The following is a 12,958-nucleotide window of genomic DNA, read 5'->3' on the forward strand; positions in this document are numbered from 1 at the left end:
TATTGTGTGATTTAATTGTGAATGCTAATCACGGTTGTTCACATGGAAAGTTAAGTACTGAGTGACATCAAAGTTGTCTGGTTTTCACTGTAATTGCCAAGCCACTGGGACTGGCAGGAAGTTAGAGCACACTGGTTCCCTGAGTGTTTGAGTTTGATCTGCCTGGGGGTAAATTAATTTGACCTGTTTCTTTGGACTTTGCAGTCATTTTTTATATGTCATTATCTTTAAAAACTTCAGTCTACATCTTTTGTATGTTTTTTTTGCTGAATTTAAAAAATTGTTTGTTTATTATCAGGGTTAAAAGATGGACATTTCAAATATACCTATATAGTTTCTATTTTTAACGTTCTTATTTGGTAGTCTTACTTAATACCACTCAGTGAATATAAAACTTGCCTGGGTTCACAAGGACGAAGCTGTTATTTTGCAAAGGTTTTCCAGGATCTCTGTCCCTTAACTGTGTTTTCTGTACACTAGGGATGATGTGTATCGTGAGACCCGATGGACCTCCCCAACTCTGCAAAACAGATGAAATTGGGGAAATCTGTGTCAGCTCCAGAACTGGAGGCATGATGTACTTTGGACTTGCTGGTGTGACCAAAAATACATTTGAGGTACGTGATAACTACAATTTTGCATGGAAAATGTTTGGCAAGGGTGTCAGTAGGGCAGGCAAGCTAAATGATGGGAAATAGCATAATGTAGCAGGCTGAGAGCATGCACTCTAGAGCTAGACTGCCCAAGTTCAAGTCCTAACTCTGCCACTCATGCTCTGACCTGAGGCGAGTTGCTTAGCCTCTCTGTGTGCCAATTTCTTTATCGTTAAAATGTGAATAATCATAGTACCTACCTCATAGGATTGTTGTGAGAACTAAATGAGTTGATGTTTGTAGAGTGCTTAGAACAGCACCTGACATATATACCATCAAAGGTTATGACCAAGTCACCTTGATGGGAGTAGATATTCAAGCATTTGTTTACTGCTAGGCTTACTCTCAGGTAACTTAACTACCTCTGCTGAATGTATATACATTTTACTTATTTAAATCTCGCCGTTTCTCTTATTTTAAAGTGCTTGGACTAGATATATTTCCAATACCTGAATTTTTCTTTATTGCATTTACCTTACTATAAACAAGATCCTTAAGCAGTGTTTGAAGATACTGATAATATTTAATTACAATCCTTTCCTACGAGAACAGCTGCCGAATCAAAATTCTTTAACACCAAACTGCTAGGTCCATAGTGATGAAGAAATTTTGAAATCTGCAGTGTAAATGTAATGATACTGATGTAGAATAAAAACCCTGACCAAAAAGGAGAAAACTATTGCCTTGGTTTTGCAAATTAAAGATTCTAAAAGTTTTCTTACTGAATTCTTATATTTCAATGCTGAGGGATAAACTCAGAGATACAGAGAACATTTTAATGGTTGCCAGATGGAAGGTAGGTTGGGGGGCAGGGTGAAAAGGTGAAGGGATTAAGAAGTACAAATTGGTGGTTACAAAATAGTCATGAGGATGTAAAATAAAGCACAGGGAATATAGTCAATGATATGGTAATAACTATGTATAGTGCCAAGTGGGTACTAGACTAGTCTGGGGGATCACTTCTTAAATTATGTAAATATCTAACCATTATGCTGTACAATGGAAATTAATATAAAATAATATTGAATGTCAACTGTAATTGAAAAATTTTAAAAGTGAGGGAAAGGTGAAGGGAAATAAGAGGCTCAAATTTCCAGGTGTAAAACAAGCCATGGGGATGTAATGTACAGCATAGGGAATATAGTCAATAATATTGTGATATAGTATAGTGTCAGATGGATTTATCATGGTGATCACTTCTTTAGGTATATAAATGTTGAATAACTATGGTGTGCCCCCCCCTAAAACTAATATAACATTGTATGTTAACTATATTTTAATTAAAATCTTTTAAAAAATAAACCCTGAGGATAAAAGACCTAGTAATGACTGGTCATAAAATAAAAGCAGATTTAAAAAATAAGCCCCTGGTGAGAAAAACTTTCATACTACTTATAAGAGCAAAGAGCTAATTTTCCATTCCAAATTTACTAGCTGTTTAATTTGAGGCAAATGAAACTTTCTATGCCTCAATTTCTCATCTGTAAAATGGAAGTAATAATCTTGTTTCATAGGGTTGTCTTGAGGATTAATTGTAAAGCAGCTGGTCCTGTAGCTGGCACAAAATAAGCATTTAATAAATGTTAGCTATTGTTATTATTTTCCCTGTACAGAGAAAAAAGAAATCTTAAAAATTAAAGGGGCGGGCCGGCCGAGTGGTGCGTTGGTTAGGAGTTGGCTTGGGATGCCAGCTCTGAGCAGCAGGGCCCCGGTTCGGATCCCACATGAGGGCCAGTGACGCTGCGCCCTCTACAGCTAAGATGGTGAACAACAGCTCGACCTGGAGCTGGTCTGCTGTGAGTTGCCGGTGATGGTGTAGGCTGCAGTGGGGCTGGCCGGTAGTGGGCGTGAGCTTTCGTGAGCTGCCGTGAGCCGCTGTCATCCGGGAAGAGCACAATGATGATATCTACATGGGCCAGTGAAATGACGTCCCCCACAACTAGACTGAAGAACAAAAGGATAGCAACTTGTCTGTTCCCCTTCCCTAGTTCCCCAATGCTATTACCCTCCCCCAATTCCCCAATAAAATCTTAAAAAAAAAAAATTAAAGGGACAAAACCCCAATCAAATAGAACAAATAAACAGAAGCATGAACAGGCTGTTTATAAAAGAAATACAAATGGCCAATAAACAAAGAAAATTTATCCATATTTTTAATAAAGAAATGCAATTAAAGTAACAGTGGGATACCTTTTTTTGCCTACCAGGTTGGCAAAGTTTGGAAAAATTAATAATACGTAATGAGTCAGAGTATAGGAAGACACATTCTGATACGGTATTTGGAGGAGTGTAATTGAAATAATAGTTTTGTAGGATACCCTGTTAAAATTGAAAAGATTCATGCCTTATACAAATGCCCAAAACTATGTTCAATAAAGCACTGTTTACAATAGTGAAAAATTCGAATGACCTACACAGCCAAGAAGACTGGCTACTTTCTAATAGCTTCTAATTCTAATAGTTTCCTGAGTACTGATTCTGGGCCAGGCACTGTGCTTATGTCTGCAAATCTGTTTACAGCCTCTTAGTCTTTACCCTAAGCCTGTGAGAGGCATTGGGAGTTTCATTTTATGGCCAAAGAAACAGAGGTTTAGAGAAGTTCAAGAACTTGCCCAAGGTCCACATACTAGTAAGTGGCAGAGCCAGAAATTGAACTTATGTTTGACTCCAAGGGCTATGCTATCCTGTCCACCGTGCAATTTCTATGTTACAGAACTATTGTACAAAGGGAGCTAGATAGTCTGTTACCAGCTTGTAAAGCTGTCCAAGTTATATTATGTGAAAAGGCAAGTTGCAAAGCAGTATATATAATACGACCCCTTTCTCAAAAAAAATAATTCTTAATATGTTAATATATCATTGTAAAAAAGTCCAGAGAGATAAACAGTAAATTACAAATGTTTGTTATCTCTTAAAGGGGTAGGATTTCTAAAAATAAAACAAAACAAATAAACAAACAAACAAAAGGATAGGATTCCTATATTCACTATTTATATAATTTTAGTTTTTCAACAAGTATTACTTGTTGTATGTAATTTTTTAAAAGACTTCTAAAAAATCAAATACATTTTTAAAGAAAAAGCTCAGATTTTTACTTTTCTTCCTTCTGTCTTTCAGGTGATTCCAGTGAATTCTGCAGGCTCTCCTGTTGGGGACGTGCCATTCATCCGGTCAGGGTTGCTGGGGTTTGTAGGGCCTGTAAGTGATGCTTTTATGTTTGTTTTGGTGCATCTGATCCAAATATTTGGACTTTAATTCATAGAGCAGAACAAATTCTAATTAATCCAAGAGTGTTATAGGGCCACTTAACTTATATGTAGAGCAGTTCTATAAGAATGTTATAAATGCATTAATGTTTATTGCTTCCATTACCCAAATTCGTTTGACTCCTTCAAATTGACACATTATTTTTTATTTTCAAAATTCTTTTCACTTATTCTTGCTATCTTTCTTTGATTTGATTAATATGCTTCAATGAGTTAGAAGAGCACTGAAAAAGTCACCTTTCAGTAGCAAAGGGAAACCATAATAAATAGTGTACAAAGCATTTTCATACAAATTATCAGCACTCCAACTTGTGAAATAGTAAATTCTTTGAAGGAAAACAATTTGTTTTCCAGCAAATATTATTTACAGTCACTGGGTTTATAGAGACAATTAAGACACAAAACCTGTTCTCAAGGAGCTCACGGCTAGCTTTATGAGCCAACAAAGAAGGCAGAGAGCCAGATCATAAAGGGCCTTGCATGGAACAATGGGAAGTTTGGATTTTATTTGATCAGTAATAGGCATTCATTATCATAGTTAAGCCCATATACCTCCATCCATCTCTAATTACCTCCTTACCTTCTCTTTCTTCTCTTAATAGCTTGAGTTATATAAGAAAAGACCTAATCTTATTTTATTTCTTCACCATTTATGGGGAGCAGTGGGGGTACGCGCATACCTCTAAGAGATTCACTCTCCTAGAAAGAAGTCTACACCTACTGTCTTGACTTCTTTACTCAGCACCAAGAAATTTTCAAAGACCCAGCTTCTTTTAGCTTACGACTCCACTGTTGACACCCAAGGTGGAGCTCCAGCTGTCACATCTACATTCCAGGAATCAGGAAAGAAGAAAGGGCACAGTCCTACTATCTCTTAAGGAAGATTCCCTGAAGCTGCCGAGCAACACTTTCACTTACATCTCATTGTTCTGAACATGGCCACATCTAGCTGCAAGGGAGGCTGAAGGGCAGTCTTTATTTTGGTCAGCCACGCCCAGCTAAACATTTTATTAGTGTGAAAGAAATGGAGAAAGGGATGTGGGAGATTAGCAGTGACTGTCTCATTCTCTTTATTTACTTCCACCATAGCACTTTTTAGACTGTGTTGGAAAGGCTCGTTCTCTTCTGTCTTCTGTGATGAACCAGTGGTTTCTTGAGACTGGAGGTTGTGTCTTACTTTCATAGACTAGCCAGTATGTGGCACTGCATTGTAAATCCATGAGTGACATTCACATGGAGATGACTATTACCGTATTTGCCGGCGTATAAGACGATTTTTTGGCCCTGAAAAATATGCCTCCAAGTGGGGGGTCGTCTTATACGCCAGGTACACTTCAGATAGACTGCCCATAGTGCTTGCCCCGTGCCATAGTGGCCTCCCGATGCCCGCCCACTTCATTCCACATACCGTTCAGGCATCAGCAGTGCTGCTGGGTGTATGCTCGGCTGTTATGCGATTTTGCTGTTATGCGATTTTACCACACTCGCAAAATCGCACACAGCCGACCAGACACCCAGTATGATAGCGCAAAATCGCGAATCTCGATTTATGTATATGTTTGATTACATATAGCCTTGTGACAATTTTCCTGCATGTCATAAGCATTTGAATATAAATATAAATGTTGAAATCAAATCTGATATTGTTTTACCTTTTATTTGGTGTGTGGAAGGTGTGCGGAAGAGGGGGTAGTCTTATACGGCGAGTATATAACAAACTCTGTATTTTGAGTGGAAATGTTAGGGGGTCGTCTTATACGCCCAGTCGTCTTATACGCCGGCAAATACGGTAGATAATGACTCAATGTAAATGGTCTAAGAAATTTAGGAATTCTGTCATGAATGGAAAAGTTATTTTATTGTCAATGGGTCTGGGAGAATTGTTAGTAATCATCACATTAAATAATAAATAATAAAATTATTTATACAGTGATGCTTTTAGGGCATTGACAACAGACTTTCCTGCAGCTCTGTTATCTTATTGGGAAGGAGAGGCTCTTACAGTGTTCCTTTGACTTTTCTTTATTAGCCTGTTTCTAATCTTGCCAGATCAAAACAACATTACCCTTATAAACCTGAAATAGCCATTCTCACATTAAAACTGTTTTAATCTCTTCCTGATTCCAGTATTAACATTTTTCTCTGCATCCACCCCATGAATAAATACAGAAGATGAACTAATACATAATCATGGCTGGGAAAATAAACTGTGCTTGTGCGCCATCTTAGTCGCTTTCTTATAAAATTCCTCCCTAAGAATAAATATGAATGGATTTCCCTCTTATATACTGTAAGACCCCATTAATTGTAAGATGTCGCTTATTTTTCCACTGATATCTGAGATGCTAAGATGTGAAACACTTTCTTGGAATCCAAAAAGTGTAGTTTGTTTTCATATGTGTTTGATGATGTTTATTTCAAGGCAGGAAGTAAAATGTCTGTTTTACTCTTCAAATTATGTAAATCATTGTTACCTTTCAGGGCAGCTTGGTGTTTGTGATTGGAAAAATGGACGGGCTACTGATGGTTAGTGGTCGAAGACATAATGCTGATGACATTGTTGCTACTGGATTAGCTGTTGAATCAATAAAGACTGTTTATAGAGGAAGGTGAGTAGTACAAAGTTCAAATGTTAGAATTTTCAGTGGAATCTAAATATATCTTTATAGGGTAATTTGAGTTGTATTCTGTAGATTCTCTTTCTAAGTGATTACATTATTTTGGTTAAGCATAGCAGACACCAGGCTTTGAATATTTGTCTAAAATGTTTGGTTCTTTGGCTGTAATTGAGAGGAATAAGACATAACCATATTCTGTATTTCAGTTTTTAATTATTACTATTTGTTGAGTCCTGAGAACTGATTCCAAATTCTAAAATGTTGAGCTTCCTACATTCCTTCAATACAGAAGTAGTCTCATTTAGTCTAATGGAGGTAGATGCTATTCTGCAAGTTTTACACCTAAAAATTGTTTCTCTTACTCATCTCTTACTAAATTATTACATCATTTTAATGCAGAAATTGACATAGTACATAAGTGCTAATTTCAAATTCCATGGATAAAGTCAATAAGATCTCTTTTTTTCTTTGCTTATTAATTCAAGAAAAGATATTTGAGTAATTGACATCCTATTCAGTAGTTTACAATCATGGATATATGTCACTAAAGCAACCTTGGTGTCCCTTTGGTTTTTGAGGAAGAAAAATTAAACCAATAGAGAACCAGTTCCTGAAGTGTATAGTTTTGTATAATGGTGTGGCTTCCTATGAGGTGTAAGGGGCAGTAGACCTTCTGTCTTTGGTCACAGCTGTATCCCTAGCACTCAGCCAAGTGCCTGGCACACAGCAGGTGTTCAATAAATGTGTGTAGAAGGCAGGGAGGAAGGCAGTCAGGCATGCTGCCATATTCAGCTCTCCAGTGACTTCCCATTATTTCATACATTCATTCAACAAATATCTATTGGGTGCCAACTGTGTGCCACTGTTCTCGAGGCTTAGTGTGGCAGTGAACAAAACAGGCCTTGTGAAGATTATATTCTCATTGGGAGAAACAGTAACCACATAGGGAAATAGATAACATGTGAGATGGTGATAAAGGCTGTGCAGGGAAAACACACGGGGGTGGGGTGTGCTTGCCAGTATATACGGGGTGGTCTGGGAATGCCTCACTAGTAAGGGGACGTTTGAGCGGAGACCTCACTCAGACCATCCCCCTCCCCTTGGCCTACCAGGTCCTCCATGACTGTGACCGCCTTGGCCTGGCTCTGACCTCTCCCCACCACTCTCTGCTTCACCACTCTGCTCCAGGCACACTGGCCTTCTTGCTGTTCCTCAAACCTGCCAAGCTCGTTCCTACCTCAGAACCTTTTCGCTTTCCGTTCCTTCTGCCTGGAAACTTCTTCTTCCAGACCTCCACGTGGCTCGCGTCCTCACTTCATCCAGGTCTCTGCTCCAGTGTCCGCTCCTCAGGGAGGCGCTCCCCAACCACCCTGCCTTCAGTGTCTGCCCACACACCACTCCACCCGCGCCCTACCGTACTTTCTCCCGGTGTATATTACAACATGACGTTACATTTGTTTGTTCTGTCTCTCTGACATGCAGACTCCACTAACACAGAGCCTTTGTCTTATTTCTCGCTGTGTCCCAATCTTCACGACAGTGGTGCTTAATACATGTCTTTTGAGTCCTTGTTTTGATGGTAATGATTGTGACATTTTCTTCTCTCAACTACTCATTCCTGGGTAGCGTGGTGGGGATGTCTCTTCTCTGTATGCCAACTGAGCAAAGCAAATAGGACTGGTTGTGAAGGGAGTCCTGATGTGTTTGATCTGTCTCTCTTAGAATTGCTGTGTTTTCTGTGTCTGTATTTTATGATGAGCGCATCGTGGTGGTTGCAGAGCAAAGACCCGACGCTTCCGAGGAAGATAGTTTCCAGTGGATGAGCCGTGTGCTGCAGGTGAGCACACCTGGGTCTTTGTCGGGGCAGGTTGGTTTTGATGTCAGAGATGGCAGCAGCCACTGCTTAAGCATATTCTTTGATGAACTAGTTATGCTACATTATTATTATTATTATTATTATTACCAATTACTAATTAAATATTCTGGGTACTGTTAGCAAAATCAGATAATTAACACTATTTCTCCTTCTGAACTACATAGTATTTTTCTGCTCATGTTGCCAAAAACAATTAAATTGACTTGCCTCAGCAAACTCTTTCACTTTTTTTGTTCCTGAGTGTTAAAACTCATGAGAAAGTTTTAACTGTCCATATGTGGGACACATTTTGTTCGTTTGTTGTTGTTTAAAGATTTTATTGGAGAATTGGGGAAGGAGAACATTATTGGGGAAAGGGAACAGCCAAGTTGTTGTCCTTCAGTCTTAGTTGTGGAGGGCACAGCTAGCTCAGCTCCAAGTCTAGTCGCCATCCGGCCTCCTGTCAGCAGCTCAGGGCAGCTCAGCTCAAGGTGCCGTGTTCAGTCTTAGTTGTGGGTGGGCATGGCCCACCATCCCATGTGGAAGTCAAACAGGAAACCTTGTTGTTAGGAGCACATGCTCTCACCAGCTGAGCCATCCTGCCACCTGTTGGCAGCTCAGCGGCAGCTCAGCTTGGGCCGGGAATCGAACCGGAGACACTGTTGCTCAGAGTGTGCACTCTTGAGCGAGCTCTTAACCAACTGAGCCACTCGGCCGGCCCAAGGGACACATTTTTGACAGTAATCAAAACACATATCAACAGCTACAGTCTTACTACATGGTGTATATGTAGAATATATACATATACTTAGAGTGCAAGGGATCCAAGAAAATACAGGCTGCTGTGCTTGCTTTGAAGGGGCTTTACTGTGGAGTTAAAGATCTAGGGACATAAACCATTAGGGACAAGAGCCAAAAGAAAGATTTGGGCTCAGTATGAGGGATATGTTTCTAGAGGGGGCAGGCTAGAATGATGAAAAGAGCTTCGGCTTCATTTAGAATCACACTTTGATTCCCAGCTCCACGCCTGACCACACATGCACCTTTAGGCAAGTTACATCACCTCAGTGAGCTTATTTCCTAACCTGTGAAGTGGGCATAATAACATCATCTCATTTACAGAGCTATTAGAAGGATTAATTGATAGTAATTAGATAATTAATTGAAATATTTACTTCCTATATTCAGTACATGATAGTGGTGATTATTATTAATAGCAAAAATAATAATCATAAGCATCATCTCCAGTAAGGAGTTTAGAAGGGCCCACTCTAAAATAACATTCCCTTTCACTCTCTGTTCCCTCACTCTTCTTTATTTTTCTACTTAGTATTTATCACGATATAAGTATGTTTATATTTATTGTTTTCTACATCCACTGCAATATAAGCCCCATGGAGGCTAAGACTATATCTCTTGTTCCTGCTCAGGCCCCAGAACCCCTTAGTTATACCAGCACATCATCAAAGTAGGCTCAGTAAATGTTTGCTGGTAAATAGAGGGTCCACAGAAAGCATGGACTGTCCTTACCATAGCAACTTATCTGTTATTGGGAGTGTTCCCAACATCTGTAACTTGTCTGCTTGGGGCACTGGATTTATTAACTGCCAGTTAGTAGTAATGTTGTAGAAACGATGCAAGCATCAGATGAGTGATAGGGCTAGATGACTTTTAAGATTTCTTCCTATCCTCAGGATGTGTGATTCTGAATTATCAGCTGGTATAGCATAGGCTATTTGTAGTGGGAAATCAGAGAGAAGAAAGAATCTACTGCAGATAGACTAGACAGAAAAGACTATAAAGCAGGTGAGACTGGGCTGATCTCTGACAGGTGGCTAAGAATCAGACCTTCAAAAAGAATATTTTTTATACTGGGCATATTTTCAAACAGATAAACTGCTTATTTCATTCAGAGTGAACTTTGGAGCATAATGGTTGAATCTTGTGGTAAATTATACATTTTTTCAGGATGTTTGTTACTTTTCCCTGGAAAGCAACTATAGGAATTAAATGCAGTGCTAACTTACTAATCCAAATTCTTGTAAAAGTCACTGGGAGGCTGATTTGGGCGTGAAATAAGAGGGCACTGTTTTCCCAGCCTCTTCTCAGCTTGGAGCACTTGGTTCCATAGTAGAAAAGTAAGGACATCATATATCCTGGCAGGTAGAGCCCAGAGGTTGTTTAATTCCAGCTCTCTATATAATAAACCAAATACCTAACTCAGCACCGTCTAAGGAAGGTGGTCAAAAGATGACTCACCAGACAGCACATTTTCAGTGAGGAATCCAGGCCCCATTTGCTAACACTCTGTGTGTTCTCAGATGCCAGCGACTTAGGAACTCTGCCAGATTTGCCATTTCCCAGTTGTCTCTGTAGGTTAGTAGTAGAGTCTGAGGAATATTGATTTTCAGGTTTATTCTTTTGACCTTTTAACTCATTTCAATAAAAGATCTTGTTTGTCTTTATGACTGTTGGTGCATCCGTCTTCTAAGGCTGTATCACCTTTTCACTTAATATCTATGGTTAATACAGTAGAGCCCTCTCAGCCTGGTATGTTTGGAACTGGTAAACTTGGTTGGTCAGTTTTAAAAGGTAGTTGAAGCAGAAAATCATAAAAATGAGAAATGCTTCAAGTATTACATTTTAACACAAAAACATATAAATGTGCATTCATTTCATGTGGAGTAGTGTGACTGTGGGTACAACAATTTGAGTTCCAATTCAAATTATTTTCATAAACTACATCCAAATGCATTGTCTGTGGTTTCTGGTTTTATTTCCGTTAAGTTAGGCTAGAACATGAGTATTTGAAAAGGGACTGGAATACATAATCCTGACCTTCTAGAATTAACTTGTCTACCTATCAACAGTAGTTTTTTAGGAGCTTACCTTTAGTGAGTCTTTCCAAAGCATAACTCTTTTTGTCGTCCTGCACTTATATTTTATCAGTTGGTTTAATAATTAATTAAATTATGAGAACAGAAGAACAAGAACTGGCATAAAAACTGTAGAAGTGAGGGCCAGCCGAGTGGCGCGATGGTTAAGAACTGGCTTGGGACGCCAGAGGGCCCCGGTTCGGATCCCACATATGAGGGCCAGTGACACTGCCCTCTACAGCTAAGATGCTGAACAACAGCTCAACCTGGAGCTGGGCAGCCGTGAGTTGCCGGCGACGGCGTAGGCTGCAGCCCCTGCTGCAGTGGGTTGCCATGGGCTACCGTGTGTAGCCAGCAGCCAGCAGCCAGCGTGAGCGGCCAGCAGCCGCTGTGAGCAGCCACCCAGAAGCCGGTGACTGATCTGCCTCGCCCGGGAAGAGCGCAATGATGGTGCCAACTTGGGCCAGTGAAGCAACGTCCTCCACAACTAGATTGAAGAACAAAAGGACAGCAACTTGTCTGTTCCCCTTCCCCCAATTCCACAGCGATGTTCCCATCCCCCACTTCCCCAATAAAAATCTTTAAAAAAAAAGTGTAGAAGTGAGCACCGCTGTCGCTCCACAAGCACACAGGTGTGGGGCGGGAGCAGAGATGCACTGAGGCAGCTGGTGGCCCCCAGTGCCCCGTGTGCGGTGGGCCTCGTCTGGATGTTAGCAGAGCGGAGTCCTGCTAACCTGGTGAGCCACTTAAGCAGGGGCCCACTTATAGAGCTTCTGTTGTGTTCATCATAAAAATACTTTACCTCTATTTAATTGAGCTATTTTTGGACAGCTAAAATATTAAAAGAACCAAAACAAATTTCTAGGTGTTTGACATTATCACTCAAGAGAGAACATATTGAGGCTTACAAATCAGTGTCCACCTTTTCCGTTGAGGTCATATCTTATCCTTCTTCTGTTGACCTCTGCCATCACTGATTTGATACCTTCAGACGTATAGGATCTTAATATTCTATCAGATTCTAGACCTAGAATGGATAGAGAAAGAAAAACCCTAAAGAGGAATAATGGATTATGTCAGGAGGATGTCAAATGTATTAAAATTAATCTCACTGAATATTTTTCTTTGTATTTTTCTAGGCAATCGATAGCATTCATCAAGTTGGGGTTTATTGTCTTGCTCTGGTGCCTGCCAATACATTGCCAAAAACTCCACTAGGAGGGATCCATCTATCTCAGACAAAACAGCTCTTTCTGGAGGGATCTCTACATCCGTGCAACATCCTCATGTGCCCACATACATGTGTGACCAATTTGCCAAAACCCCGGCAAAAGCAACCAGGTAATATGCTGGCTTTGAAAACATAATATTAAAATTGTAATTTCAAAAAGCTAAGTTCTTTCAGAATGATTCTTTCCCTAGAATTAGACTTTACAAAGATTAGTAACATGAGAATAGTTGTCAGCTGACTGAAAGCAGGGAGGACTGAGACCCTGCAGAATAGGTTTCTCTGGGTTGACTATTGGCTTCCTCTCCTGAGTAACTCTTAGTAGTGTTCCTTTATTCCCCTGGATATAAGGTATGAGTTAAAGATAATCAGAATCCCACTTGTGGAAATAGAATAAAGCAAGTCCTATAGGGAAGGCTCTGATAATAAGAATGGAGCTAGTATTTATTCAGTACTTACTAA

At 39.8% G+C, this 12,958-nt stretch overlaps 1 protein-coding gene across 5 annotated transcripts in view; it reads left to right on the forward strand.

Annotated features, from left to right (window-relative positions):
• DIP2B (DIP2 acetate--CoA ligase B (putative)) overlaps window positions 1-12,958 on the forward strand; it is a 209,428-nt gene that overhangs the window by 167,730 nt on the left and 28,740 nt on the right. For all 5 annotated transcript variants that reach the window (XM_019662250.1, XM_019662252.1, XM_019662251.1 and 2 more), the window contains 5 exons: window positions 481-617; window positions 3,771-3,851; window positions 6,401-6,528; window positions 8,260-8,374; window positions 12,408-12,609. In XM_019662250.1, the coding sequence (XP_019517795.1) occupies window positions 481-617; window positions 3,771-3,851; window positions 6,401-6,528; window positions 8,260-8,374; window positions 12,408-12,609 (663 nt within the window). The remainder of the gene's footprint in view (window positions 1-480; window positions 618-3,770; window positions 3,852-6,400; window positions 6,529-8,259; window positions 8,375-12,407; window positions 12,610-12,958) is intronic.

This window comes from Hipposideros armiger, unplaced genomic scaffold (assembly GCF_001890085.2).
Source record: "Hipposideros armiger isolate ML-2016 unplaced genomic scaffold, ASM189008v1 scaffold_371, whole genome shotgun sequence".
NCBI classification, from domain to species: domain Eukaryota; kingdom Metazoa; phylum Chordata; class Mammalia; order Chiroptera; family Hipposideridae; genus Hipposideros; species Hipposideros armiger.